This window comes from Neomonachus schauinslandi, chromosome 4 (assembly GCF_002201575.2).
Source record: "Neomonachus schauinslandi chromosome 4, ASM220157v2, whole genome shotgun sequence".
NCBI classification, from domain to species: Eukaryota; Metazoa; Chordata; class Mammalia; order Carnivora; family Phocidae; genus Neomonachus; species Neomonachus schauinslandi.
In genome coordinates, this window is record NC_058406.1 from 15706349 (window position 1) to 15731654 (window position 25306).

At 48.4% G+C, this 25306-nt stretch overlaps 1 protein-coding gene and 1 long non-coding RNA gene across 2 annotated transcripts; both read left to right on the forward strand.

Moving 5' to 3' along the window:
• Positions 1-995: 995 nt before the first annotated feature.
• On the forward strand, positions 996-7063 carry LOC110575376 (proproteinase E-like). Its single transcript, XM_021684389.1, has 8 exons — positions 996-1038; positions 2111-2196; positions 3278-3375; positions 3498-3632; positions 4765-4901; positions 5276-5418; positions 6026-6178; positions 6977-7063. Exons 1-8 carry the CDS (start codon positions 996-998, stop codon positions 7061-7063), a joined length of 882 nt encoding a protein of 293 aa, XP_021540064.1.
• Positions 7064-13895: 6832 nt separating this feature from the next.
• On the forward strand, positions 13896-18255 carry LOC110574740. The gene is made up of 2 exons (XR_002479980.1): positions 13896-14029; positions 17322-18255. It is a non-coding gene; the product is annotated as an uncharacterized LOC110574740 (long non-coding RNA).
• Positions 18256-25306: the final 7051 nt, after the last annotated feature.

Consider the following 25306-nt stretch of genomic DNA (forward strand, 5'->3'; position numbering starts at 1 on the left):
AAAGTAGTAGGAATACATATGTATGTATCAGGAATACATATGTATGTGAAAATCTAATGAAAGCAAGGGAATGTCATAGGGTTGAGATACACAGAGGAATTATAATGTTTTATTTCTGAAGCTGGGTGGTGAGAATAAATTTATTCCACTATTATTTTTTTTTAAGATTTTATTTATTTATTTATTTTTTAAGATTTTATTTATTTATTTGAGAGAGAGAGAATGAGAGAGAGAGCACACGAGAGGGGGGAGGGTCAGAGGGAGAAGCAGACTCCCCGCCGAGCAGGGAGCCCGATGCGGGACTCGATCCAGGGACTCCAGGATCATGACCCGAGCCGAAGGCAGTTGCTTAACCAACTGAGCCACCCAGGCGCCCTATTTCACTATTATTTTTTAAACTACACACACACACGAAGTAGTCTTTATTTCTTTTTATTGATTTGTCATTGTCTCCCCACCAGACTCAAGCTCTAGGGGAACTGGGACCATGTCTCGTTCATGGCTCCATCCCCTAGAACATCCTGATATGGAGAAAGCACTCAACAAAAAAATTTTTTTTTTGAGGTGGATACTAATATAGCTCCTGACTTAGAGATGAGAAACCTGAGGTCCAGAGAGGTTAGGCCATGTGCCCAAGGATGAAGAGCCCAGAGGTGGCACAGCTAGAAGTTGAACCCACGTCGGACCAGTTCCAGAGCCCATGTTCTCTCCTGCAAGAGGTTGGCTTGTTCTGATGAGAACTTGCCTTCTGCCTCCCCTGTTATCAGCTGGCCATTCAGTGCCACCTGTGTAGCCACAGGTTGGAGGGAACCTTGGGTCTTGCTGTTGGCTGTCACTCCCCCATGGGCAGCAGGTGGGGGCCATGGCCTTGGACCATGAGAGAGCTGGCGTTCCACCACCTGTTCTGGGAACGGGGCCCAATCTGCCCCCCATCTGCTTTCTGCCCTATATTAGAGCCGCAGGCTGTGTGTGTCTTTCCTATCGTCTCAAAACTCATGATGCTCCAGCTGCTCTGTTCGCTCCTATTTGTGGCCCTTGGTAAGACCCCAGCCTGTGCAGCACTGGGTCAGGGACCCTTGAAATCTACCACCCACCCTGAGTCTCATGAACCCAACACCTGGCTCCACAGGAGGAGATCTCAGCTTGTACCTGGGCATGATTGTGGGGGTTCAGCTTGGTGCTGGGGCAGGACAATGGAGGAGGAGCCATGGATGAAACAGCTCAGGAGAAAGACCGGAATACCCAAAGCACTGTGGTGGGACTTCTCGTTGGGGGGCAGTAAAGAAAATTTAGTTGTGAAGAGTTTGGGCTCTGTGGTTAGAGTGTTTGTGTTGGAATTTCTGTTCCTCTGCTTAACCCTCCAATGCTCTTCTTCCTCCCCCTACCCCACTCCATATCCTGTTGAAAAGGCTAGCCTCCATAGCCTTTTCCTAGTCTCTCTGCCATATTATAATCCAGCTCAGGGCTACCTCCTCCAAGCAGCCTCCCTTGACTGACAGTAATAGTAACAGATAATGTTCATTGAGTGCTTATTATACGCCAGGGAATGCTAGGGATTTTTTCTCATATTATCTCTTGTAATCCTTTTCTTATATTATCTCTTGTAATGTAAGAGTGCTTACTATATGCCACGGAATGCTAAGGATTTTTTCTTAAATTATTTCTTGTAACAGACCCATGTGATCAGTATTATTAGTATCCCCATTTTACAGATGGAGAAACTGACCCTCAGAGAGGTAAAGTAGCCCACGCTAGAAGTAGGGGCAGAGCTGTATTTTGAACACAGGCAGTCTTATTCCAAAGCCACCACTTTTCATGACAATTAGCTATCACTTCTCAAGGGCTCGCTGGGCACCAGGCACTGTGAGCAGCTCCTTCAGTCCTGCTGCGGAAGGAGGTCACATCTCCATTCCTAGCCTCCTGGGACTCTGGAAACCCCTGGTCTAGTCCAAATGCTCACTGCTCATATGTGGCTACAAAGGTCCAGAGAGGGGAAAGAGCTTACGCCGAGTCACGCCAGCGTGTGGAGCATCTAGAACTGAGACCCAGGCCTCTTCTTTGTTTTGGGGGGGACTCTCTGGCTGATTGATGTCTCTGCTCTCCCTTCCAGCCTCGGGCTGTGGCCGACCTTCCTACCAGCCCTCCGCCCGCGTTGTCAATGGTGAGGACGCAGTCCCCCACAGCTGGCCTTGGCAGGTAAGAGCAATATGAGCGGCACTATTTCTCACCATGGGCTCTGCACCCTCTTCTGACTACAAGGCATTCAGTCTTGACTCCACTGCTTTGCTTCCAGTATCCTCTTCAGCTTCCAAAGACCAGGACACTCTTGGACAGTCAACTTCACATGGAAGTCTTGTCCACCCAATCCATAACCCTCCCTGGGCTGTTGGCAAATCAGAAGTGGAATCTGGGGAGAAGGCAATGTTTATTTGGTGCACGAATAGTGGAATTTCAGGCACTGTTTTAGGGAGGGAGATTTGGGGGTAGACATTTCTAGACTCCTCGAATTATACAACAAGGCCACAAGGTCTGAGAGCACTAGAGGAATGAAGGGTTTTATAGAGGTCAGTGGGGCACAGGGGGCTAGACCCACACAGTAGTCACCAGCCACATTTGTTTGTTTAACTTTAAATTAATTAAAATAAAATAATGTTAAACTTCAGTTGCTCAATGCTAGCCACATTTCAAATTCTCAATAGCCACATACGGCTAGCGGCTACCATATTGGACAGCCAAGATACAGAGCCTTTCCAACATCACAGAAAGTTCTGTTGGGGGGCGCCTGGGTGGCTCGGTCAGTTAAGCGGCTGCCTTCAGGTCATGATCCTAAGGTCCTAGGATCAAGTCCCTCATCAGGCTACCTTCTCAGCGGGGAGTCTGCTTCTCCCTCTGCCCCTCCCCCCCGCTTATGCTCTCTCTGTCTCTCTCTGGAAAAAATAAATGAATAAATTCTTGAAAAAAAAAAAAAGAAAGTTCTATTGGATGGCGTCGGTCTACAGCAGGGGTCAGCTAACTTGTTCTGTAAAGGACCAGAGAGTAAATATTTTAGCTTTTGTCAACCATATGGTTTCTGTTGCATGACTTAACTCTGCATGGTAGCGTGACAGCGGCCATAGATGATGTGGTCCTGTAGGTGGAACACTGCACATTTCTGGAGGATGCCATTCTGCGTGAATGATGCCCTCTAGAGTTGTATAGTGCACAACCTATACAGCCATGAATATCAGCCCTTACTGGGGGCCCAGACCACTTAGGCTCCTCCCTCCCTTGCCACCAGGTCTCCCTGCAGTACAAGAAAAATGGAGCCTTCCACCACACCTGTGGCGGCAGCCTTATCGCCCCCGACTGGGTCATGACTGCAGGCCACTGCATCTCGTAAGTTCTTTTGCTTGCCCCTGTCTCCGCATGAGAACCGGGAGGGCTGGGTCAGTGGGGGGCTGTGGGAGGGGAGGGAGGCTAGCCAGTCAGGCCCAGACTGACCTAACTTGCACCCGCAGGAACTCCTTGACCTACCAGGTGGTGTTGGGCGAGTATAACCAGGCTGAGGATGAGGGCTCCGAACAGGTGATCCCCATCAATGCTGGGGACCTCTTCACGCATCCACTCTGGAACCCCAACTGCGTAGCCTGTGGGTGAGTGGATGCTTAGGTCTAGGACCCAGAGGTTACTGGTCCCCTCGTGACCCAAAGATGATTCTGAGGAAACTCCCAGGAATAGTAGGGCTGGGTCCAGCATCTTGGGCCCTGGTCCTACACACTGAGGGTCAGAGCCAGGAAAGCCTTTAAGGACCATCTACACCAAACCTCTCTCCTGTGGAAGGACAGCAGGGCCCCGGGAGGGCCAGGAACTCCCCCAAGTCCACTTGGCTAGTTGACTTGAACCTGGGACATCTCTGGCATCCCCTTTCCCAAATCCAAGGGTTCTTCCATTCAATCAAACTTTATCCAGTGCATCCTGGGTTCCCAGCACTGTGGGCGAAGGGAGGAGCACCATACTGAAAGTCAGGCTCCAGCAGTAAGTTGCTGTGTGGCTTGGGCAAGTCACTGCCCTTCTGGGGCCTCAATTATGCCATGTGTCATGGTGACCTTCTGGGTTTCCTGGGTGGTTTGAAGGTCAGGGAGGTGATCACTGGGTAAGAACACTAAAGCAGGGCTTCCTAAGGCCCTGAAGCATGTGTAAAATTATGTGTCTGGGCGGCTCAGCATTTTTCTGGTGAAGGTCAAAGAAGGGTGCAGAACCCCTGAAAGTGCAGGGCAGGAGAGAGGGGCCATGATGATCATGACCTTGACCCATCCTCATGGGACTCCTGGGGTACTTGGAAAGGAAAGGGGACCTAGGTACAATGACTTGAGTGACAAGCAAGCAGATGAAGACTGACAGCAGGGGTTCTCGAAGTGTGGTCCGTAGGCCAGCAGCATCAGCATCACCTGGGACCCTGTTAGAAATGTGAATCCTCATGCCCCCTGAGCCCTGGGGTGGGACACAGCAACCTATGTTTTAACGAGACCTCCACGATCCTGACACAGTTGAAGTGTGCAAACCTTGGTGTAAGAGCTGAGGACAGCTAGGAAGGCCAAGGATCAGCATGGGTGCTAGGCGGGTGGGGGCGGTTCTCAGCCCTAAAAACACATGCGATTCAGAAGGAAAGGAGCAGGGAGGACATCCCAGAGGTGAACTCTCTGCAGCTAAGGCTGGAAGGTGGGGCCTGGTCTGGCTGGAGAACCAGGCTTCCCTGACCCTTCCTGACTCCTTCCTCCTCCCCAGCAATGACATCGCCCTCATCAAGCTCTCACGCAGCGCCCAGCTGGGAGATGCCGTCCAGCTCGCCTGCCTCCCGCCGGCTGGGGACATCCTGCCCAACGGGGCAGCCTGCTACATCAGCGGCTGGGGCCGGCTCTACAGTGCGTGCTGACCCTTCCTGCCGGCCCCAGGGACTGTGGGCAGGAAGACAGGGCCTGGGGGTGGGGGCGGGGGTTGAACAACCAGGATGGGTCCTTGCACTGGCCTCCCGTTCCTCCTCCAGGAGCACCTTCTCCCCCCATCCACCCAAACACCAGTGTGTTCGGTTGAGCATTTTGTAGCGTCTCTTGCGTGCCAGGTGCTGGGGACGTTATGGTGGACAGAGCAGGCAGACCCTCTGGTGGGAGGAGAATCCCCATCAGCCTAGAAGAGTTGCCTTCCCCAACCCCCGACCCCACTTCGAGAACCCCTACTCGCAGGCCCCAGCCCAGGCTGTACCCCCATGCCACCCCACTGAGCACCGTGTCTCCCACAGCTGGTGGGCCCCTCCCAGACAAGCTGCAGCAGGCCCTGCTGCCCGTGGTAGACTATGAGCACTGCTCCAGGCTGGACTGGTGGGGCAGCGCCGTGAGGAAGAGCATGGTGTGCGCCGGCGGAGATCTTGTCTCTGGGTGCAACGTGAGTCAGCTCGGAGTGCGGGGCCCCGGGGGACCTCGCCATCTGCCTATAGGAGGCGGACGAGAAATCCGACCTGCTTGCCCCATTCAGCCTCCAGACCAGGCAGGACTTGGAGGGAGTCAGTGTGGTCTAGACACACCACCCCGGCCTCTGGTTTCTGGTCCCAGCTCCCACTGACCTGACCTGGAGTAAATCACTTGACCAGGTCCTCAGGCTTCCCCTGAAGCCCAGCAAGGGATATTGACACCATGATCTCTCAAGTCACCGTCAACTCTGTGGTCCTGCAGTTATGATAGAACAGTACGATCATTGCATTAGAAGTGAGGAGGATTAATAATAGGATAACTGGCTGTAGTAATAATAACGGGAACTACCATTTATCGATTGCTTCCTCTCTGCTAGGTGCTGGGCTAAGAGCATATATTTATTATCTCACTTCGTTCTCGGAAGATCCTGTAGGATAGATCTTAGTCCCCATCCCAAAGAAGCCAACTGGGGCCTTAGAGAGGTCAAGTCACCCAGGGGGTTCTCAAAACCCCCACGGTGAGAACCAATTCCTTCTGTCTCAGACATGGCTCAGCTCCCCACCACTATCTGACCATTCTAGGGTGACTCTGGAGGACCCCTCAACTGCCCCACAGAAGATGGGTCCTGGCAGGTCCACGGTGTGACCAGCTTTGTATCTGCCTTCGGCTGCAACACCGTCAAGAAGCCCACAGTGTTCACACGAGTCTCGGCCTTCAATGACTGGATCGAGGAGGTGAGCGGGAGAGGGCGAGCAGGAGGCCCCCATGCCGGGCTGGGTGAGAACAGCAGATCCTGAGGAGGGGCTGAAAGGATCTCAAAAGGTCAGGAGCAGAGGGGCCCTCAGGGGGCTTTGGGGGTGTTTTCTGCTGCGGTGTGTCCCCAACAATTTCAATGGCTTCTGGATGGAGCTTTGAACCACGGCTGAATTGCCTCATTTCAGCAAGTGTTTAGGAAATGTCTTCTTTGGTCCGGGTCTTTTCCTGTCCTGAAAGATAGAGCGATGTGTTAAAGGGCAGCCTTGTGGGGAAGAGATGATTAAACGAGCAATAATCATGAAATGTGGGGAGAGCTATGACTGGGACGCTCAGGCCCCAGTGAAAGAGTTAACCTTATCTGGGAATGAGTGGTCAGGGAGGGTTAATATTGTGCATGATAACAGTAATAGCCACCATTTATAAACTACTTAAACATCTTAGTTAATAGTTTCATCAACTGCCCGCATAAGATGAGTACTATGATTACATCCCATTACACAGACGAGGAAACTGAGGCTCAGAGAAGTCAAGTCACTCTCTCAGGGTCACACAGCTGATGAGTGGCATGGCTGGAAATCGAACTCAGTTCCATATGGCTTCAGAATCTGCTCCTAACCAGACTATTCTGGGTCTCTCCACTTTTTCTAGGTCATGTCAAGCCACTAGAACTAAGGCCTCGGTGGCAGAGCTGATCCACATTCTTTGTAAAAAATAAAGATCTCTCAGAAAACCCCACTATGAGTCTCTCTTTCTTTGACTCACCTGTTCCCTTCCAGGCTGTTCCTAAAACTGGAGATCTGATATGTAAGAGGCGAGACCAGATTCAACCCTCTCATGAGAATGAGAAAAACATGAGGCCCTGAGAGAAGAGAGGAGTTGCTATCAAGTCACCAACAGTCCCCTGGGACGTGCCTGGGACTGGGGGGAGTGCCCAGGACACAGAACTTGCAGTGGTGAAAGTAGGAGAGTCCCAAGAAGTTGGTCATCCTATGGCCACACACAACCTTTGGCTTTCCAGTGCAGGCATGAAAGCATGGTAGAGTCTGCAGACACACGGACCTCGCCAGCCCCTCGGGAGGCTCGTGGTGGAGTGGCAAGGGCCACGTGTTTTCTGCTTCCATTGATGGCTAGGGAAGGAAGGCTGTGGTCATTCGTTCATTCATTCATTCAACAAGCATCCATTCCTTTTTCCTGAGGCGGGCTCAGAGGGGGAGGGCAACATGGTTCCTGCCCTGAAACAGCTCATTATTCAGATAGAAATGAGCATATCATTCATTAAACATTTACGAGGCACCTTCTTTGTGGCAAGTTCAGAGCTGGGAGTACAGATGTGAGGAGAACAACGCTGGGAGCCCCTGCTGCGGCCAGGAGCAGACACACACTCAGAAGCACACACAATGTCACAAACAGGGTCGGAGCCCACTGAGTTGTTGTTGAGGTCCAAAAGATTGCTGCCCTCCAGCCAAGAGCAACATAAAAACAACTGAATTCCTTTACTTGGGTTCCTCCTGGGTACCATGAAAGCAAACAGGAACCCAGCAAAGATATACGTTTATAATTTTTTTAAAGATTTTATTTATTTATTTGACAGAGACAGAGACAGAGAGAGAGAGCACAAGCAGGGGGAGCGGCAGGCAGAGGGAGGAGCAGGCTCCCTGCTCAGCAGGGAGCCCGATGCAGGACTCGATCCCAGGACCCCGGGATCATGACCTGAGCGGAAGGCAGACGCCCAACTGACTGAGCCACCCAGGTGCCCCATGTTTATCATTTTTAATATTACTCTTGTCCCATTGCCCCTCCTCTTAAAAATTGTACTTTTAGTTTAAAAACATTTAAAAGATACAGCATGGGGAATAACATAGGAGACACCCACGTAGCCTCCCTCCAGCATTAACAAAGTCCACATTTATTTTATTTTATTTATTTGAGAGAGAGAGAGAGCACACGAGAGGGGGGAGGGTCAGAGGGAGAAGCAGACTCCCTGCTGGGCAGGGAGCCCGATGCGGGACTCGATCCTGGGACTCCAGGATCATGACCTGAGCCGAAGGCAGTCGCCCAACCAACTGAGCCACCCAGGCGCCCCCAAAGTCCACATTTTTACTTCATATTTTCTAAAAGAATAATTATATTACTAAGGTGGAGGCTCTTTTGTACTCAGAGGACATCATCTTGGCTGTGGGGTTGTTCACCCAGTAATACTCGTTTTCCTTTGGGGCACATAGCAGGATCATTTTTGCCTGCCCCGGTGAAGGGTTTGGCCATGTGGCTCTCTCTGGCCAAGGTGAAGATTTGAGAGGTGGGACTGTTTGCAGAGCTCTCTTTCCCTGTGCCATGGCAAGGGGTGGCTACAGGTCAGCCTGGTCCCAGAGTGAGGAGATGTGGAGCAGAGCCTCTGGTGCCCCCTGATGGACAAGTAGCACAAGAAAGAAATGAACTCTGTTGTTATAGGCCACTAAGATTTGGGGTGTTTGTTACAGTAGCATTGACCTAACTTATCCTTACTAATTAAGTGAATTGGGCATTTATCCTTCCACTCCATGCTGTTATATATTTTTTAATCACATATATAATATCCATAAACAATGTATTACATTGTTTTGGTTTTTAAAAGTACACGCATGGTGGGGCGCCTGGGTGACACAGTGGGTTAAGCATCTGCTTTAGGCAGGTCATGATCTCAAGGTCCTGGGATCGAGCCCCACGTTGGGTTCCCTGCTCAGCAGGGTGTCTGCTTCTCCCTCTCCCTCTGCTTCTCCCCCTGCTCGTGCTCTCTCTCAAATAAATAAATAAAATCTTAAAAAAAAAAGTACACTCATGGCTTCATGCTGTACGTATTATTCCGCAACCTGGTTCTTTCACCCAACATTGTCTCTTGAGGTCTCTCCATGCTACTTTATGTATCTCTAGCTCATTGCTGCTAGTTTTGAAGAGTATCCTATTGCACAACACTATTTACTTATCCTTTCCCCCCTCTGGATGGACATTCACAGCAGGGCCAATTTTTTATGATTACAAATAGTGCTTCAGCGAATGTCCTTGGACATATCTCCAGGTACAAATGTGTGAGAGTTTCTCTAGGATATATTCCAAGAAATGGAATTATCAGGTGGGAGGGTGTGCTCATTTTCAACCTCACCAGTTGCCAAGTTGCTCTCCAAAGTGATTATAGCAACAATACTTAGTAAAATTTTCCTTCTTCTTTTTTTCTTTTCCCAACTACCGTCCCCACGCATTACAACTGCCTCCCCACTTTTCTCCATAACCACTCCTGGACTCTCAACCCTCCACCACAGAAACTCTCCTCCAGCCCATACCCCCTACTCCAGCTCCTACAAAAGCCCAAGAACTGGTCTGGCAAGGCCTGAGTAAGGACAAGGGAGGAACTGAGTCAAGCAGAGCAGACACCTCTGCATCACAAGGGTGTGGGGGGAGGATGAGAGAACTTTTGGAAACAGCATATGATCACCATTCGTGTTGAGTCAGACAGATAGTGCCAGGTGACATGTAACAGGTGTTCTCAGACCACAGCAGGCCACTACTTCTTCCCAATGGGTCAGGGAAGGACCCTTGGACAGTTTCCTGAAATAGTGTTAGGATAAAGGGCAGTCAGACCTGTAAAATTCAACCTTGTGGCTGGGTGGTAGACCCTCAGGGGCCCTCCACCCAGCCTCAGAGGGGGGCTAACTGCTGACACCCTCCTCACAGGTGGGCAACAGGGAGTTAGGAAATCTTGCTTAAAAGTGTCAACAATTTGATCAGTAATTCAGTGTTCTTTTTTTTTTTTTAAGATTTTATTTATTTGCAAGAGAGAGAATGAGAGACAGAGAGCATGAGAGGGAGGAGGGTCAGAGGGAGAAGCAGACTCCCCGCTGAGCAGGGAGCCCGATGCGGGACTCGATCCCGGGACTCCAGGATCATGACCTGAGCCGAAGGCAGTCGCCCAACCAACTGAGCCACCCAGGCGCCCCAGTGTTCTTTTTTTAATCTCCAAGTCTTGACGATTCAAATCTTTTAAAAACCATATAGTCAATAACTTAATTTTTTAAAAAGATTTTATTTATTTGAGAGAGAGAGAGAGAGCACAAGCAGGGGGAGGGGCAGAGGGACAGGGAGAAGCAGACTCCCTACTACGCACATGGGGCTCGATCCCAGGACACTGGGACCATGACCCGAGCCGAAGGCAGACGCTTAACCCACTAAGCCACCCAGGCACCCCAATAATTTAATTTTTTGAGTAATCATTAGAGTGTGAATGCCAACAACTTTTTTTGTTTTCTAAATCATGAAGAAAATCTACCTTTTGAAAAAGCACAATGTCAACACTTTATTTTTTTAATAATTTTTTAAAGATTTTATTCATTTATTTATTTGAGAGAGGGAAAGTGAGAGAAAGCATGAGTGGGGGGCACCTGGGTGGCTCAGTCGTTAAGCGTCTGCCTTCAGCTCAGGTCATAATCCCAGGGTCCTGGGATCATGACCTGAGCTAAAGGCAGACGCTTAACTGACTGAACCACCCAGGCGCCCCATCAACACTTTAATTCCCTTCGGAATATAAAGGATCAGTGCTGAGTTGCCTTCTCCTTAATCACAAGGTGTCAACAATTTTGTTCTCATTTAAAACTCATTAACATGTCAATAATTCTTTTTTTTTTTATCATAAAAAGAGTCAACAATTCCATTCTCCATTCCTTTTTCATAACATTCATATTGGCTGCATTTTACGAACTTCCCGTTTGGGAGATTTTAAACAACCACCCACATCATTCCCTCGTCTCTTACACAGCTATTGATATCTTCTTGGTATGCCTCCTTCCACTTCCTTTTCTTTACACTCAGAAAACCCATCAACAGTTAGATGGATGGACATAGAGAGCAGCTATGGGTATTCTGTGGCAGGCATGGACAGAGGAAAATGACCCCAACTTGGGCCAGGCCCTTGATGAGCCCAGAGTCTGGCTGGGAATCTGATAGGTACACCCAAGCAGGGATGGAGGCTTGACTCGGTGTTCTTTTTTAAAGATTTTATTTATTTGACAGAGAGAGACAAAGTGAGAGAAGGAACACAAGCAGGGGGAGTGGGAGAGGGAGAAGCAGGCTTCCCCGCAGAGCAGGGAGCCCGATGCGGGGCTCGATCCCAGGACTCTAGGATCATGACCTGAGCCGAAGGCAGACGCTCAACGACTGAGCCACCCAGGCGCCCCTTGACTCGGTGTTCTAATAAGGCCCAGAGTGATGTGGGGCCTAAGGAGCTGGAGTCACTTTGGGATGGGAAGATTTGAGCTCTAGATGGCCCTTACATCCAGATGATTGAGGCATCAAGCGATTCCTATCAAATGTGACTCTGTCACACCTTCTTTTGTCAATAAACACCAAAGACATAGTTCTGAGAAACTGTTTGAGGTCATGTCAGTGAGATGAAAAATTCCACTCTTGTCCAGTGCGTCAGAGCCAGATTTGGATTACCAAGCCAGATGCAGAGCTTCCAATAAAAGGTTTCTGGACACGACAGTCCACATTTATCTTAACTTTGTGGTATCAAAGGATACAGGACTATGAGTCTACTTCTAATCTCAAGCTAGATGCTAACCCCTTTCTACAGGGCCAGGTTTGCCTTGAGCCTATCAACACTGCTTCATTTCAATTTCAAATTCCAATCTTCCCTCAAATCCTACAGTAACCCTGTTTCTTCCTTTATTTCATGAGACACCCATGGTTTCTCTGGGTGCTTGCTGCATCAAGTTAATAATCCTAACTTTGTTAAACTACACCTGTGTCTCTCATGGTCTTTACCAGGTTGGTATTATCATAAAATTCAAGCCTTCTCTGTTCATTCATTCACTCATTGATTCATTCGATAAATGTTTATCCAGCCTATGCTCAGTTTGAGTTGCCAGAGACATGGTGATGGGATAGTCAAGGTCTTTGGCCCTGTGGCCACTGCTTTGAGGGAGTGAGATAGAAAATAAACAGATAATAATACAGAGTAACAGGCTACAAAGGGACTGCGTGGATGCCTTTAGAAGGGGGTGGGGGACAAGAGTAAAGGCTGCTTGAGAGAGGCTACATCTGAACTGGAACCTGATGAACATACGTCAGGAAAGGGCACCACAAGCAGAGATAACCAAAGAGGTGAAGAAGAGTTTCTTGGGTTTGCAAAATAACTAGAAGGCCAGTGTGCCTGGAGCAGAGTGAGTGAATAGGAGGGTGGGGAAAGATGAGGCATGTGGGGCAAAGCACAAAGCTTACATTTTTATCCTGAATGATACGATAACCTTAGAGCCACAACATAAATACTTTTCATATAAATTTATAAACCTTTAAATTTGGAGCTGCTCTGGGACCTAAAGCACTGCCCCGTCTCCCAACCCCACCCCACCTCAGCAGTTTTCTGAAGCATTCCTAAGGAACCTAAGAATTGGATGGGGGTGGGGGGAAGGCAACTAGAAGTCCTTAATGTAGTCCAACCCTCTCACTTTACAGATGGGGAAACCAAGGCTGAGAGGAGGTGAAAGGTGGAAACTGCCCTGCAGGAGTGAGCGCAAGAAGGACCACAGTCCCTAGTGGAGGTAGGACTAAGGGCACCGCAAGGAGCTCTGGTTATCCAACCATCAGCTGGCGTATCTGCCAATCTGGAGGTTTACTGACCTGCAGTGGCAGTGTAGACAAAAGGCTCATCTTCTCTTCCCCAGGGACATTGGCTGGGGGTGAGGTGGGGTGGAGTGGGGGGTGTGGGAGGTTAGGGTGGAGGGTAGGGAGGGTTGGGACAACCCAGCAGGGGTCTTTGGAAGTGCCCCTCTTAATTCCTTAGCCTGTCCCATTTGGATAGGGCAAACGGGTGGAGAGATAGCTGGGCCACCTGAGCACCTTTCCCTAGGCCAAGTCCCTTCCCCTGCAGGGTTATGAGCAAGGACGTGGAAGGGCTGCCTCGGTTAGCATCTTTGCACTTCCTCTCACAGACTGTGCTATTTTAACACGTGTGCTCCCGACTCAAATCCAGGCTAAACCCAGCCTCAAACCGGCAAAGTGTGACTTCAAATCTTCAGTTCTTAACCGTCAGCAATTGGAAAGTCTTGGGGAAAAGCACACAGGGCTAAGATTGAGCCTTCCATACACAGGACAGACAGACTGGCAAACCCACGCGGACACATGCCCACTTCCGTCTGGGTACACCGAGGAAGGGGTACTTTAAATAGACCGTGCCCACTGCCTCCCATGGAGTGATTCCACGGGGCGCCACACAGGACCACTGTTTCCTATCAGCAGCCACCCAGCCCTCTATTCTGGTTTCTCTCCTCTGGGTGGTGCAAAGGCTCAAGGGTGTAACATCAGGGTGGGGCGCTGAGTCAGCTGCGGGCGGGCTCCCGGAGTGTCTCAATTCCCGCTTCGACCTCTTTCCACTTTGCAGCTGGGCAAACTGCGGCTTAAAAAATCAGCGAACTTCCCCGAAGCGGAGAAGCTACCTAGGCGCGGCTTAAAAAATCAGCGAACTTCCCCGAAGCGGAGAAGCTACCTAGGCGGTACCAAGAGCTCCGCACTGTAGAAAGAACGGAGGGCTGAGGAAGGCCCAAAGCCCACCACGGGTTAAAACCACGGAGCTGCGGAGAACCGCCGAGGCCTAGAGGGGCCCCGCCCGGGGCCCCGCCCCTCTACCCTGGTCCCCTTCACTTCCAACTTCCGGGCGGGGCGCCACTTCCGGTTCCGGCGGCGGGCTACAAAGCTCTGCGCTGGGTAGTTGGTTTCCTTTTCTCGGAGTCGGTTTGAGGCTTCGAGTCGGCTCGCGAGGCGCCCCCGCCCCGTTCCCTCCACCCTCCGAGGTGGCACCTGCGCAGGTGAACACCCCCTCCCTCCTTCCCTCCATCCCTTCCAACCGCCTCTCTTTTCCCGGCGCACGGTCTGTAGGCAGCGGGGGGCCGCGGTGGCGGTGGCGGGCGCCCTCGGAGTGGAGAAGCCCTGCTCGGGGACTCTGCGGGCCGCTCGGGCTGGCGTGGCCTTGGATCTCGCTTCACCCCGGGAGGAGGAGGTCCTGTCCTGGAGCCTCAGAAGCCTTTTTCCGGTCCGACCTAGGCCCTCCGAGCCGCGCCCATGTGGTGGGAGGAGCCCGGCTCAGCTCCCCGCCTAGACGCCGGGAATTTTCTACTCAGCTGGGTGCTCCCACCACCTCCTGGTCTTGTGACCTTGGGCAAATCCCCTTTCGTCAAGCCTCAGTTTGTTTGTGAATGGAAATGACAGTAACTGTCCTACTGGGTCATCGGGAGGATTGGGTGAGGGAAAGCTTCCGCGGAGTGTCTGGCGTGTACAACTCAACAAATAGGATTGGCTGCTGCTGTTGTTAATAGACAGCTGGGGCAGTAGAGAGTCGTATTGAGAGTTTAACTAGAGGTGGCTGAGAGGATCCCATAGAAGAGTGTAAAACGCTCAGCACAATGTCAGCTAGGAAGTAAGTGCTCGGTAAGTCGGCATTATTAACCGATGAGGGTAAGCATTGTGTCTGGTCCCTGGTCTTCTAAAACTGTTAGGATTTATAAACTGGGCAAATCGTGGAGTTGGTCCATCTTTCAGATCCGGCCTTGAGAACTGGCCTCTTGACAGTTGAGACTATTAGAAGTCGGGTTGTAAGGACCTCTGGGGCTGGGAGCTAGAAGAATTAATAAAAGGGTGTTTTCCTAAGTGTGTTAGGGGTTTTTCACTCAGGTTTTGGGCAGGAGGAGAATGTTTGCTTCCTCTTGATTTAGGAAAGTAATACATAGTTGTAGTTAAAAAGAAAGCAATATAGAAAGATGGAATGAAAAATGTTTCTTCTGTCCCTGCCCCTCAAAAGTAAGTACAATTGAAGGTAGTGTTTGTGACTAGATCTGGTCATATATGCTTGTGTATGTATTTTAATTTCCCCAGGTGGGATCATACTACACATAGTGATCTGCCCCTTAGTCAGGTGGTGATGTGTTACGGACGTCTGTCTGTATCAACACTCACAGGCTGAGTTCATGCTTCATAAGGCTGCACTTATTCCGCTGAATGGCTGACAGTACTTTAATTATTTCCCTGTTGATGGTCACTTAGGTTGTTCCCAGGATTTTGCTTTCTCAATGTTTCATCCAGCCTTTCCTTGACTAAATATTTTTTTTTTCTCCAAGGCACCCCTGAGTTAGGGGATATTTTGCTTTGGGTTTCATCACTCTAGGTTAGTGACAGCTTACTTTTGGGGAAGAGTACATGCTGTTGATTGAGCAGAAACCCAGATAATATGAGAAGAATAAGTGTATTCCAAGAATATCCAAATTGCAGGGTCTGGAATCAATCCAAGATTCCTAGAAAATGGGTCATGAAACATTGAAGAAGAGCTAACTAGGAGCTGAGAACTAGTTAATTCAAGGTAGCTGGTCAGTGTTGGTGATTGTTGGCCTCTGTCAATTGTTACCCAGGAAACAGATTTGAGACAATCTCTGAGGTGGGAGGGATTTTAAATGTCAACACTCCTGCTTTATGGACTAGGGAGGAATTTAGTTCTTGGGGGAGGGGGTTTGTTGATGAAAAAAAGAGATGGTCTTTGAAAACTGACCACATCATAGGGGTTGTACTCTTTTGACATACCCTGATGTGGAAATTAATTTAGTCATTTCTGTACTGTCACTTGAAGTCTCTCTGTCTCTTTTTTAATAACATAGATTGTAGTTTTCCTATACGTAACCTTTCTCTTGGACTGGGGCCCTAACCCCAATGAAGCAAAGCCTTTTTTTTTCTGGCATTTTGCAGGTATTTAGTGTGCCCCTCCTCCCCTCCCTCACTACAGCTGGTTTACTAATCCTAGAGCTGACAAGCATCCAGAGTTGGACGTGTGTGCTACTAGGATTCTGACTAGTTCAGTTTCCCGTATACTGTTTAGAGGAACTTAGAGATTTTATTTATTTGGGAGAGGGAGAGAGAGCATGCGCGCTAGCACATATCTGTGAGCAAGGGAGGGGTGCTCCAGCAGACTCCCTGCTGAGAATGGAGCTCATGACCTGCAGCTGAAATCAAGAGTCAGACCTCAACCAACTGAGCCACCCAGGCGGCCCTGATTAGACTGATTAGAGGAACTTAGGATCTTGATCTTTTTTTTTTTTTTTTTTTTTTAAAGATTTTATTTATTTATTTGAGACAGAGAGAATGAGAGACAGAGAGCATGAGAGGGAGAAGCAGACTCCCCGCCGAGCAGGGAGCCTGATGCGGGACTCGATCCCGGAACTCCAGGATCATGACCTGAGCTGAAGGCAGTCGCTTAACCAACTGAGCCACCCAGGCGCCCAGGATCTTGATCTTAACATAGGGGCTTTTCTATTCTTTTCTTTTTTGTGAAGAGGGGGTTTAGGTTTAACCCTGATGGTAGCTCCTAAAGTACTTTTTATTTTAATTATTTTTAAAGATTTTATTTATTTGAGTGAGCAAGGGAGCAGGAGCACGAGGTGGGGGGAGGGGAAGAGGGAGAAGCAGGCTCCCTGCTGAGCAGGGAGCCTGACATGGGGCTCGATCCCAGGACCCTGAGATCATGACCTGAGCCCAAGGCAGATGCTTAACTGACTGAGCCACCCAGGGGTGCCCCCTAAAGTACTTTATAACACTTGTTATTCTTTCATCATGAAAGAGATGGGGTTAGAAAAGGCAGAGTAGATTTCAATGAACAGACCTTTATCTCTTACATTTTAGTACTTCCTCATAACTTGCTTTTGGACATACACAACTCCATAAAAGACATTGGAGGAAGCAAACACCTGGGATTTTAAAGATTTCCCGTCATGTGCATACATAGTTTTTTGGTTTAACATCATGTAAAATACTTTGTAATGCAGGGAAGATGGATGAAAGATTCTCTAGAAGATTCTCTGGTTAGCGAGGCCAGCGTTCTTCATTCTTTCTACTTTGAGAATCTACATTCTTCATTTTGGTAAACCGCTGACCCATTTTTCTCAATTGTGTCAATTGATCCAGAGGAAACAAAAATAGAATTTCTAGTAGCTTTATTAAGAAACCCTGTTAAGATTGGAAAGCTGATGGAACTTGGGTCTGGATCAGAGCCATGAGATCAAGGTGGTTTTAACAGTCTCTGGTCTGTTTTTGCTGAGCCTGTCTTTTCTCTGTGTTTAGGAGTCTGCAATCTCCTTTTCCAGAGTTCCAGAATGGAGACTGAAGGGTACCTAGAAACACAAAGAAATAGAGAAGTCCAGAATGATAAAATGAGGTCACCGTCAAATGAGATGATGGCTGAGGAGCCAGAAGTTGTCCTAATATCGGCTCCCCAGGTCCAGGCTCCACGAGAGCCTTCTGGGCTTCCACCAGAGAGCCTCGATGAAGACTCTCTTGAAGACCTTGAGACCATGCCACGAAGGAATCCTCCTAACGCAGCAGCCTCCAGGCAGAGGTTCCGGAAATTCCGCTATGAGGATGCAGCTGGTCCCAGGGATGTCCTCAGACATCTCCAGGAGCTTGCTGGACAGTGGCTGAGACCCGATATTCACACAAAGGAGCAGATTGTGGAGATGCTGGTGCAGGAGCAGTTCCAGGCCGTCCTGCCGGAGGAGCTCAGAGCTCGGGCCCAGAGATGTCCGCCTGGGGTCAGAATCACTGGCTAAGTGCTGCCACAGGGTTCTTGCTCAGCCTACATGTGAGAAGTAACCAAACGTTCTCTTTGTTGCAAGAGCCAACAACAGTCATGGGGAAATGTGAACCTCGGGTTTTTTTTAGCTTGCCTGTGACTAGTTGTAATAAGAATCCATCAGAACCCATATTTGGACCTCTCTCTGGCTGAGGCAGCTTTAATTCCTGGGACTGAGCTCCAGAAAGAGCTTCTGTTAGGACCTTCCTGTTAGGACAATCAGCCTGTTGCTTGTTTTTGCTCTGCTGAATGCCTCCTTTTTTGCACTTTCTGACATGCTTTAATATATTGTTATGTATCCAAAGAGGTAGTTGCTTCAACTTTCAGAATTCTTGATTCTTGCTGTGGTGGCATGAATGGAAGCTTCTGTAACCCCACCAGTAACTCATTTTAGATGTCCTTGAAATATTAAAGTTTGGTCCTTAATCACAATGTCCTGTGGTGATTTACCTTTTTAGCTTTTACTCAGCATTTGAGAAAGTTGAGATTATTATCAGGAGTAGATGCGAGCTAGAGATAAGATAGGAACAGGCCGGACCTTTGTGTGCAGTCAGAATTTAAATTCAAACTTGAGAAGGGGATAAAACAGGGTCCTCAGAGGTAAGTAACTCTTAGATAAATCTGTTTGATTTTTCTCTTTCCCTATTTCCATGGCCTGTGTTCCACAGCGTGTTCTCTTGTCTCCCCCGCAAGAGAACTCACTCTAAAGCCATTTGACCATTCTCTGCTGCTCTTCCTGAAACAGGTCACTCTGGCTTTCCGTGTGTGGAGCCCTGTGCTTTGGTTGACCGCTGAGACAGAGCAGTCCGTGGCTGTGGTGGTGCCCGGCAAAGAGTAAACAGCAGCTGCTTTTCCTCAGTGGGACCCAGTCTTGAACCGTTCTGCCTCTGTTGCCTGGCTCTTGGATTTGTACATCTGCTTCTGTAACCATATGGTGCCAATTCAGAAACTAATCTTCAGGAGAGGGATTGGTTAGCTCCAAGCTGGAACTCCTGTGTATTCTGCTGGTGTGTTAATACTTTCTGTGCCTTCGGGACTGGTCTAGATGGTAGGATACAAATACAAAACCCAGTATAAAGGAGGAGTGTATAGTTTTTGAAGAGAGGAAGACGTTGAGCTCTATGGGTACCATAATAGTAAAACTAGTCTTCCTTTTGGTATCTGATTTTGAGATAGCACTAAGAAAACACATACTTTTTAAGATTTTATTTATTTGAGAGAAAGCATGAGCAGGGGTAGGGGCAGTGGGAGAGGGAGAGGGACAAGCAGACCTCCCCACAGCTGAGCACAGAGCCTGATGTGGGGCTCAATCCCAAGACCCTGAGATCATGACCTGAGCTAATGTCAGATGTTTAACAGAGCCACCCAGGCGCCCCCAAAACACTTTCCTATTAAAAAAAAAAATACATTAAAATCAGAGGAGAGAGGAAATAGCCAAGTTAGGGAAGTGAGATTTTAATTGAACTTGAGTGGGAGATCACTGGACAGAATCCCACCTTGAGTGATAGTGGGAATGCTTGGGGAATAGCAAACATACGGAAGGGTGAACTGTGCGCCTTTTATTGACTACGTTAAGCTTTTAAAAACCATTTTATTTTTTAAAGATTTTATTTGACAGCACAAGCAGGGAGAGCATCAGGCAGAGGGAGAGGGAGAAGCAGGCTCCCCATTGGGCAAGGACCCTGATGTGGCCTGGATCCCAGGGCCTTGGGATCATGACCTGAGTTGAAGGCAGACGCTTAAGCGTCTGAGCCACCAGGGGCCCCTAAAACCATTTTATTTTAAAGATTTTTTTTATTGGGGCGCCTGGGTGGCTCAGTTGGTTAGGCGACTGCCTTCGGCTCAGGTCATGATCCTGGAGTCCCGGGATCGAGTCCCGCATTGGGCTCCCTGCTCAGCGGGGAGCCTGCTTCTCCCTCTGACCCTCCCCCCTCTCATGTACTCTCTCCCTCTCTCATTCTCGCTCTCTCAAATAAATAAATAAATCTTTAAAGATTTTTTTTATTAAGTCATCCCTATAGACCCCATGGGGGGCTCAACCTCAACAACCCTGAGATCAAGAGTCATTGCTCGACTGAGCCATCCAGGCGCCCCATAGGTGAAGCTTTTCTTTTTATTTATTTATTTATTTATTTATTTATTTATTTATTTATTTGAGAGAGAGAATGAGAGACAGAGAGCATGAGAGGGAGGAGGGTCAGAGGGAGAAGCAGACTCCCTGCTGAACAGGGAGCCCGATGCGGGACTCGATCCCGGGACTCCAGGATCATGACCTGAGCCGAAGGCAGTCGCTTAACCAACTGAGCCACCCAGGCGCCCTAGGTGAAGCTTTTCTATTCCTAATTCTGAGAGTAAAATTTAACACTGGCAAAGGAGTTAACAACCATGGGAGGGTCAGAGTATCTCTAATACTTCTGTTTGTTCAGAGCATTATGAAGGTATTTCCTTTAGTCTGCAAAGATCAGGAACTCCTGGTGTTAAGAATTTCCTGATCTGTACCAGTTTCTTAGCTTCGATGCTGCTTCGATGATCTGGAATATAGTGTGCAAGTAAAGGAGCCGACTTTCCAGGTGGACCCAAAAGTTACCACCTTAGGGATTTTATGGCTTGACAACGGAGGTGTCCTGAGTTGAGTGAACTTAGCACAGATTTTCTCAACATGGGCAAGTTGGAGCCAGAGAATTCTCTTTCATGGAGACTTGTCTTGTACATTATAGGATGTTAGCAGCATCCCTAGTCTCTCCTCACCAGATGCCAGTAGCATCCCACTGATGAGACAACCAAAAATGTCTCCAGACATTGCCAAATGTTCCTTCGGGGCAAATTGGCCTTATAGTTGAGAACTACTGATTTAACAGGAGAGTTCATCTGAAATACGCCACAGATTACCTTTGGATCCCTGGTCTCTTAAGCTTAATGTTGAATTCAGAAAGCTATAGGAAAAGTGGTATAAGTTGGGTTTCATATTGGAGTGTCTGGCTGGATCAGTTGGTAGAGCTTGTGACTTAATCTCAGGGTCATGACTTCAAGCCACATTTTGGGCATGGAGCCTACTTAAAATTTTAAAATATTGGGTTTCATATTCCCTGTATGTGTTTGGGTAATGTCACCTACTCTGGCAAATCTTAAGTTCTTTGATACAAAGATTGAAATTACCCCTCCAACTCCAGCCGTTCTATTGAGATGGTTTACTGTGTGCTAGGATAGATGCATTCATGATTCATTTAATCCTTATTGTCATCTGGCTTTACCTATTCATATAAATACACCTGCTTTACAGATAAGAAACAGGTTCACCAGTTACACAAGATGGCCAAGAAAATGGTGGAGCTGGGATCTAAGCCTGGGATTTCTTTCCCTTTAGTCTTGGGCTTTTTCTATCATGTCTGGAAGTAGGAATTTAACAAGCATCTCTTGAGAATCTCCTGCATGCAAGATGTTTCTTCTTTTGCTTTTCTTTTTTTCTTCATCTTACAATTTTTTTTAAAGATTTTATTTGAGAGAGAGGTCGAGAGAGAGCACAAGCAGGGGGAGGGGCAGAGGGAGAAGCAGACTCCCAGCTGAGCGGGGACCCTGATGTGGGGCCCCATCCTAGGACCCTGGGATCATGACCTGAGCCTTATCTTATTTAGAATAACATTTCTTAGCTTCATTTGATAGAGAAAAAGTATGAAAACAAAAATGGCCCATAATTTCACTTCTAGGAAACTCCCACTGACATTTTTTGAAGCAAAAGATATATTTGCATGTGGATAGAAAAATCCAACAGTATAGAAGGGAATACAAGGAAAAATTTTTTTTAAAAAGGTTTTATTTATTCGACAAAGTACAAGCAGGGGGAGCGGGAGAGGGAGAAGCAGGCTTGCCAACTGAGCAGGGAACCGGACGTGGGGCTCTATCCCAGGACCCTGAGATCAGGACCTGAGCCGAAGGCAGACGCCCCGGAATAAAAGGAAAATTTAAAGGCTCTTCCCATTAACAGTCTGTTACATATCCTTCCAGAAAACACGAATTACACAGATGTAAGAACATACATGTGTGTGCACACACATTTATCCCTTTTTTATTTACACAAAATACATGTATGTTTAGGTTATATATTTTTCTTGCCCAGTAAGTCTTGGGGTCTGTTGCTGTCAACATACAGAGATTTGCTTTATTTAAAAAAAATTTTTTTAAGCAGCTGCAGAGTAGTTCCTTATATGGCTAATACCTATCCTTATATTTTCAGTAACAAACGCAAGGGAGAGTATTTAGGTATGGGGTCAAACTTCCAAAGCATAAGAGATTTAGAGAGGTAAGTGACAGATCCACGACTCAACCCCTCAACCTCCACATCCTGAAACCAGACCTGGTACAATTCACAGCTGCCCAGCACTGTCTCCTGGCAACCCTGTGGTCCCAGCTCTTTCCCATGGAAGTGAATTTACAGATGAAGTTCCTTGCCCCAAACAAACCCGGTAAGAGGCGAGGCTGGAGTCCATCTCCATTTCATCTGGCTCCAGCCCCATGCCCTTGCCCTGAGGTCACACCACCTGGGTATCAAAGAGCAGACCAAGTCCAGAGTTTCAAGGGCTCCGGGAATTTGAGAGGACAGTAATTCCCTATCTCTGTTGACACCTCCCGAGAGGATTCCTGTGCTTTCTCTTTGTAGTCGGCATGACCCAGCTGCCACAAATGTCTGTCATTGTCATTTCTTGAGTCCATCTAGAGCCTAGTTCTAAAGAACCCTAAACGCTTTTAATTCTGTGAGACGGAGGAGGAGGAAAATGCAGAACAGCCCGAGGGAAGTCCTTCTCAACTGTCCCGTGTTGGATTTTCCCTCTGTGATTATTTTGACCCCCAAGTTCTGCAAAAGAATAATTTCATCTAGTTATTGAAAAATGCGCCTGCCAGATGGCTACTGGTGAAAACCAGTGTTGGGACACAAGGTAATACGAGATTCCTAGCAACTGGCTGGGGCCATGGAAAAATCTGTCATCTATTGGGCAGCTACTCCCTGAGCAGTGAGTGGGTGCCAGGGCCTGGCTGCCGGGGAGGAGGCCAGCTCTGCGGGGTGTGGGGGCCATGAGGAGTCCACTGTGATGGCGGTGGTGGTTGGAGCACTCAAATGTAACTGGCCCTTCCAGGAGCATCGTGTGTGGTCACTTTTCACAGGCAGCTCAGGGCAATGCTCTTGACAATGGCTTGACTATTTTGCTAAGCATTTTCCACCCACTGTCAGGCATTTATTGGACTTTTTCCCTTGGCCTGGAATGCCTCTCCCCCATGCCTCCCCCAGTCTTTGCCAGCCTACTCCTCCTCATTCTTTATGACGCAGATAGGCATGGTCACCTTCATGAAGCTGCCTTTGATTTGTGGCTCGAATTGGCATCAGAAGCCCCCCTGTGAGCTCCTCTAACACCTTAGCTTTCGGTACAGTCCCTGTTCATTCAGCAAATGTATGTGGTGTCCCCGATATGCCACGCCCTGTTCTGGGGGTCACTGTGGCACAGCGTCCAGGCTGTGTCCCCAGGCAGATTGTGGGCTCCGTCAAGAGGGAACCTCTATGTGCTCGGCCTCCAACGCAGGGCCTGCCCGTGGTGGATACTCAAGGAACAGTTTGATTTTTGTAGGAGACACCTGATCGCTGCCTGGTTGAAGGCTCTTCCTTCTAGCAAACACAAACAACTAGAATTCATGGGAGACAATGGGAGGGGGCCTGTGGGAGGGCTGAGGATGGAGGTAAACAAAACAAAAAAAAAAAAGGAAAGGCTTCACTTAGGTGGCTGGCTTCCCTCTCTGTTCTGCACCTGACCTTGCAATGAGGTGAAGTTAACTGCCCTTGGCTGGCTCTGCTTGAAAAGTCAAGGGGCCCCCGGGTGCCTAGCAACAACCTGACTGCCCAGAATGGTGATTTAGAAGCTGGGTGTGTCTCCTGGGCAGGAAGCCACCCACACCACCAAAGCGGCCAGGGCCTCCCCTTCGCTTCCTCTGAGCCCAAACTCCGCCTCCAAGTGGGGCCTGTCTTGGCACAAATTGGAGGTTCTGCCAAAGATAACTCCAGCGGTTATGAAGTGTGTGATCTCAGACCAAGTCGTGTCACCTCCCTGAGCTTCAGCTCCCACACCTGTCTTGTTCCTGTCTTATTCCCAGTGAGGGTCACCCTCCCGCAGCACCGGAAGCACAGAAACATCCAGTAGATGCTAATGTAGCTGAATCTGCCCAGTTAGGGGAAGATTCAGTTAGTGATTCTTTCTCAGGTGACCCTTTGATCTTGTTCTTTTCTTCTGAGCCCCTCTCTTGAACTCTCCATCTTCCCATTTCTAATTTCTACACATTAAATCCTGTTCTTAGCTTCTCATTTCTTCCATCCCATTTCTCTGCTTTTTTCTTTTTAAGATCTTATTTTTTTTTCTACACCCAACGTGGGGCTCGAACTCCCAACCCCGAGATCAAGAGTGGCACGTTCCACCGACTGAGCCAGCCAACTGCCCCTCTTTGCTTTTCTTATCCTCAGCCATTAAAGCTCACCATCAAGACTCACAAATACTCTACACCTCTTCAAAAATCACAAGTGTTTTGGTTTTTAGGCTAATACTATTGCTAAGGTGACCTTTAATTTTTAAGTTTAAGTACAACATGCATCTTGGAAATTGTATGAGTGGATGAATTTGTACAAAGTGAACATATCCCCATAACCACAGTCCAGATGAAGGTACAGAGTATAGCCAGCATCCCAGGAGTCTCCCTCAGGCCCTTTCCTAGTCTTCAATCTCCTGAAAGGTAAGCTATTGTGTTTTCTACTACCATAGAGTAGTGTTGCCTGTTTCCGAACCAAATGGAATCACACAGTGTATAACCTCTTCGTGTTTGTTTTCTTGTGTTCAACATTATGTCGATGAGATTCATCTACCTCTTGAGCCTCCTGCTTTTCCATGCCTGCGTACCTGGACATGCCTGTTCTTTCTGCCAGTGGTCAGCACGCCCCAACCTGGCCTGGCCAGCCTGTGCCGGTTCTCTAGATTTAGATCAGACCTCACTCCTTTGGGAAACCGTTCCTTATCGGCTCTGGGTTTGAATTTCAGCTCTTCCACCTGCCAGCTATATGACTTTAGGCAAGTGGTACTAACCTCTTCATGCCTCATTTTTGTTGAAGGTAATAATTTCTATGTTCCAGAATTCTTGTGAATTTCAAGTGAGATGATACATATTAAATACTTAGAACAATGCCTGGAGCATAGGAAGCACTTAGTAAACATTAACTTTTTTTTTTTTTTAAGATTTTATTTATTTATTTGACAGGTAGAGACATAGTGAGAGAGGGAACACAAGTAGGGGGAGTGGGAGAGGGAGAGGCAGCCTTCCCGCCAAGCAGGGAGCCCGATATGGGGCTCGATCCCCGAACTCTGGGACCATGACCTGAGCCAAAGGCAGATGCTTAATGACTGAGCTACCCAGGCGTCCCAAACATTAAGTATAACTCTTATGAACAGTC

What these genes read in the sequence shown, in the direction of transcription:
- LOC110575376 (XM_021684389.1), top strand. Translation starts at nt 996, where the DNA reads ATGATGCTCCAGCTGCTCTGTTCGCTCCTATTTGTGGCCCTTG. An exon ending in GCTCCTATTTGTGGCCCTTG is followed by an intron (nt 1,039 to 2,110) that starts GTAAGACCCCAG and finishes TCTCCCTTCCAG; the next exon opens with CCTCGGGCTGTGGCCGACCT. An exon ending in ATCTTGTCTCTGGGTGCAAC is followed by an intron (nt 5,419 to 6,025) that starts GTGAGTCAGCTC and finishes TGACCATTCTAG; the next exon opens with GGTGACTCTGGAGGACCCCT.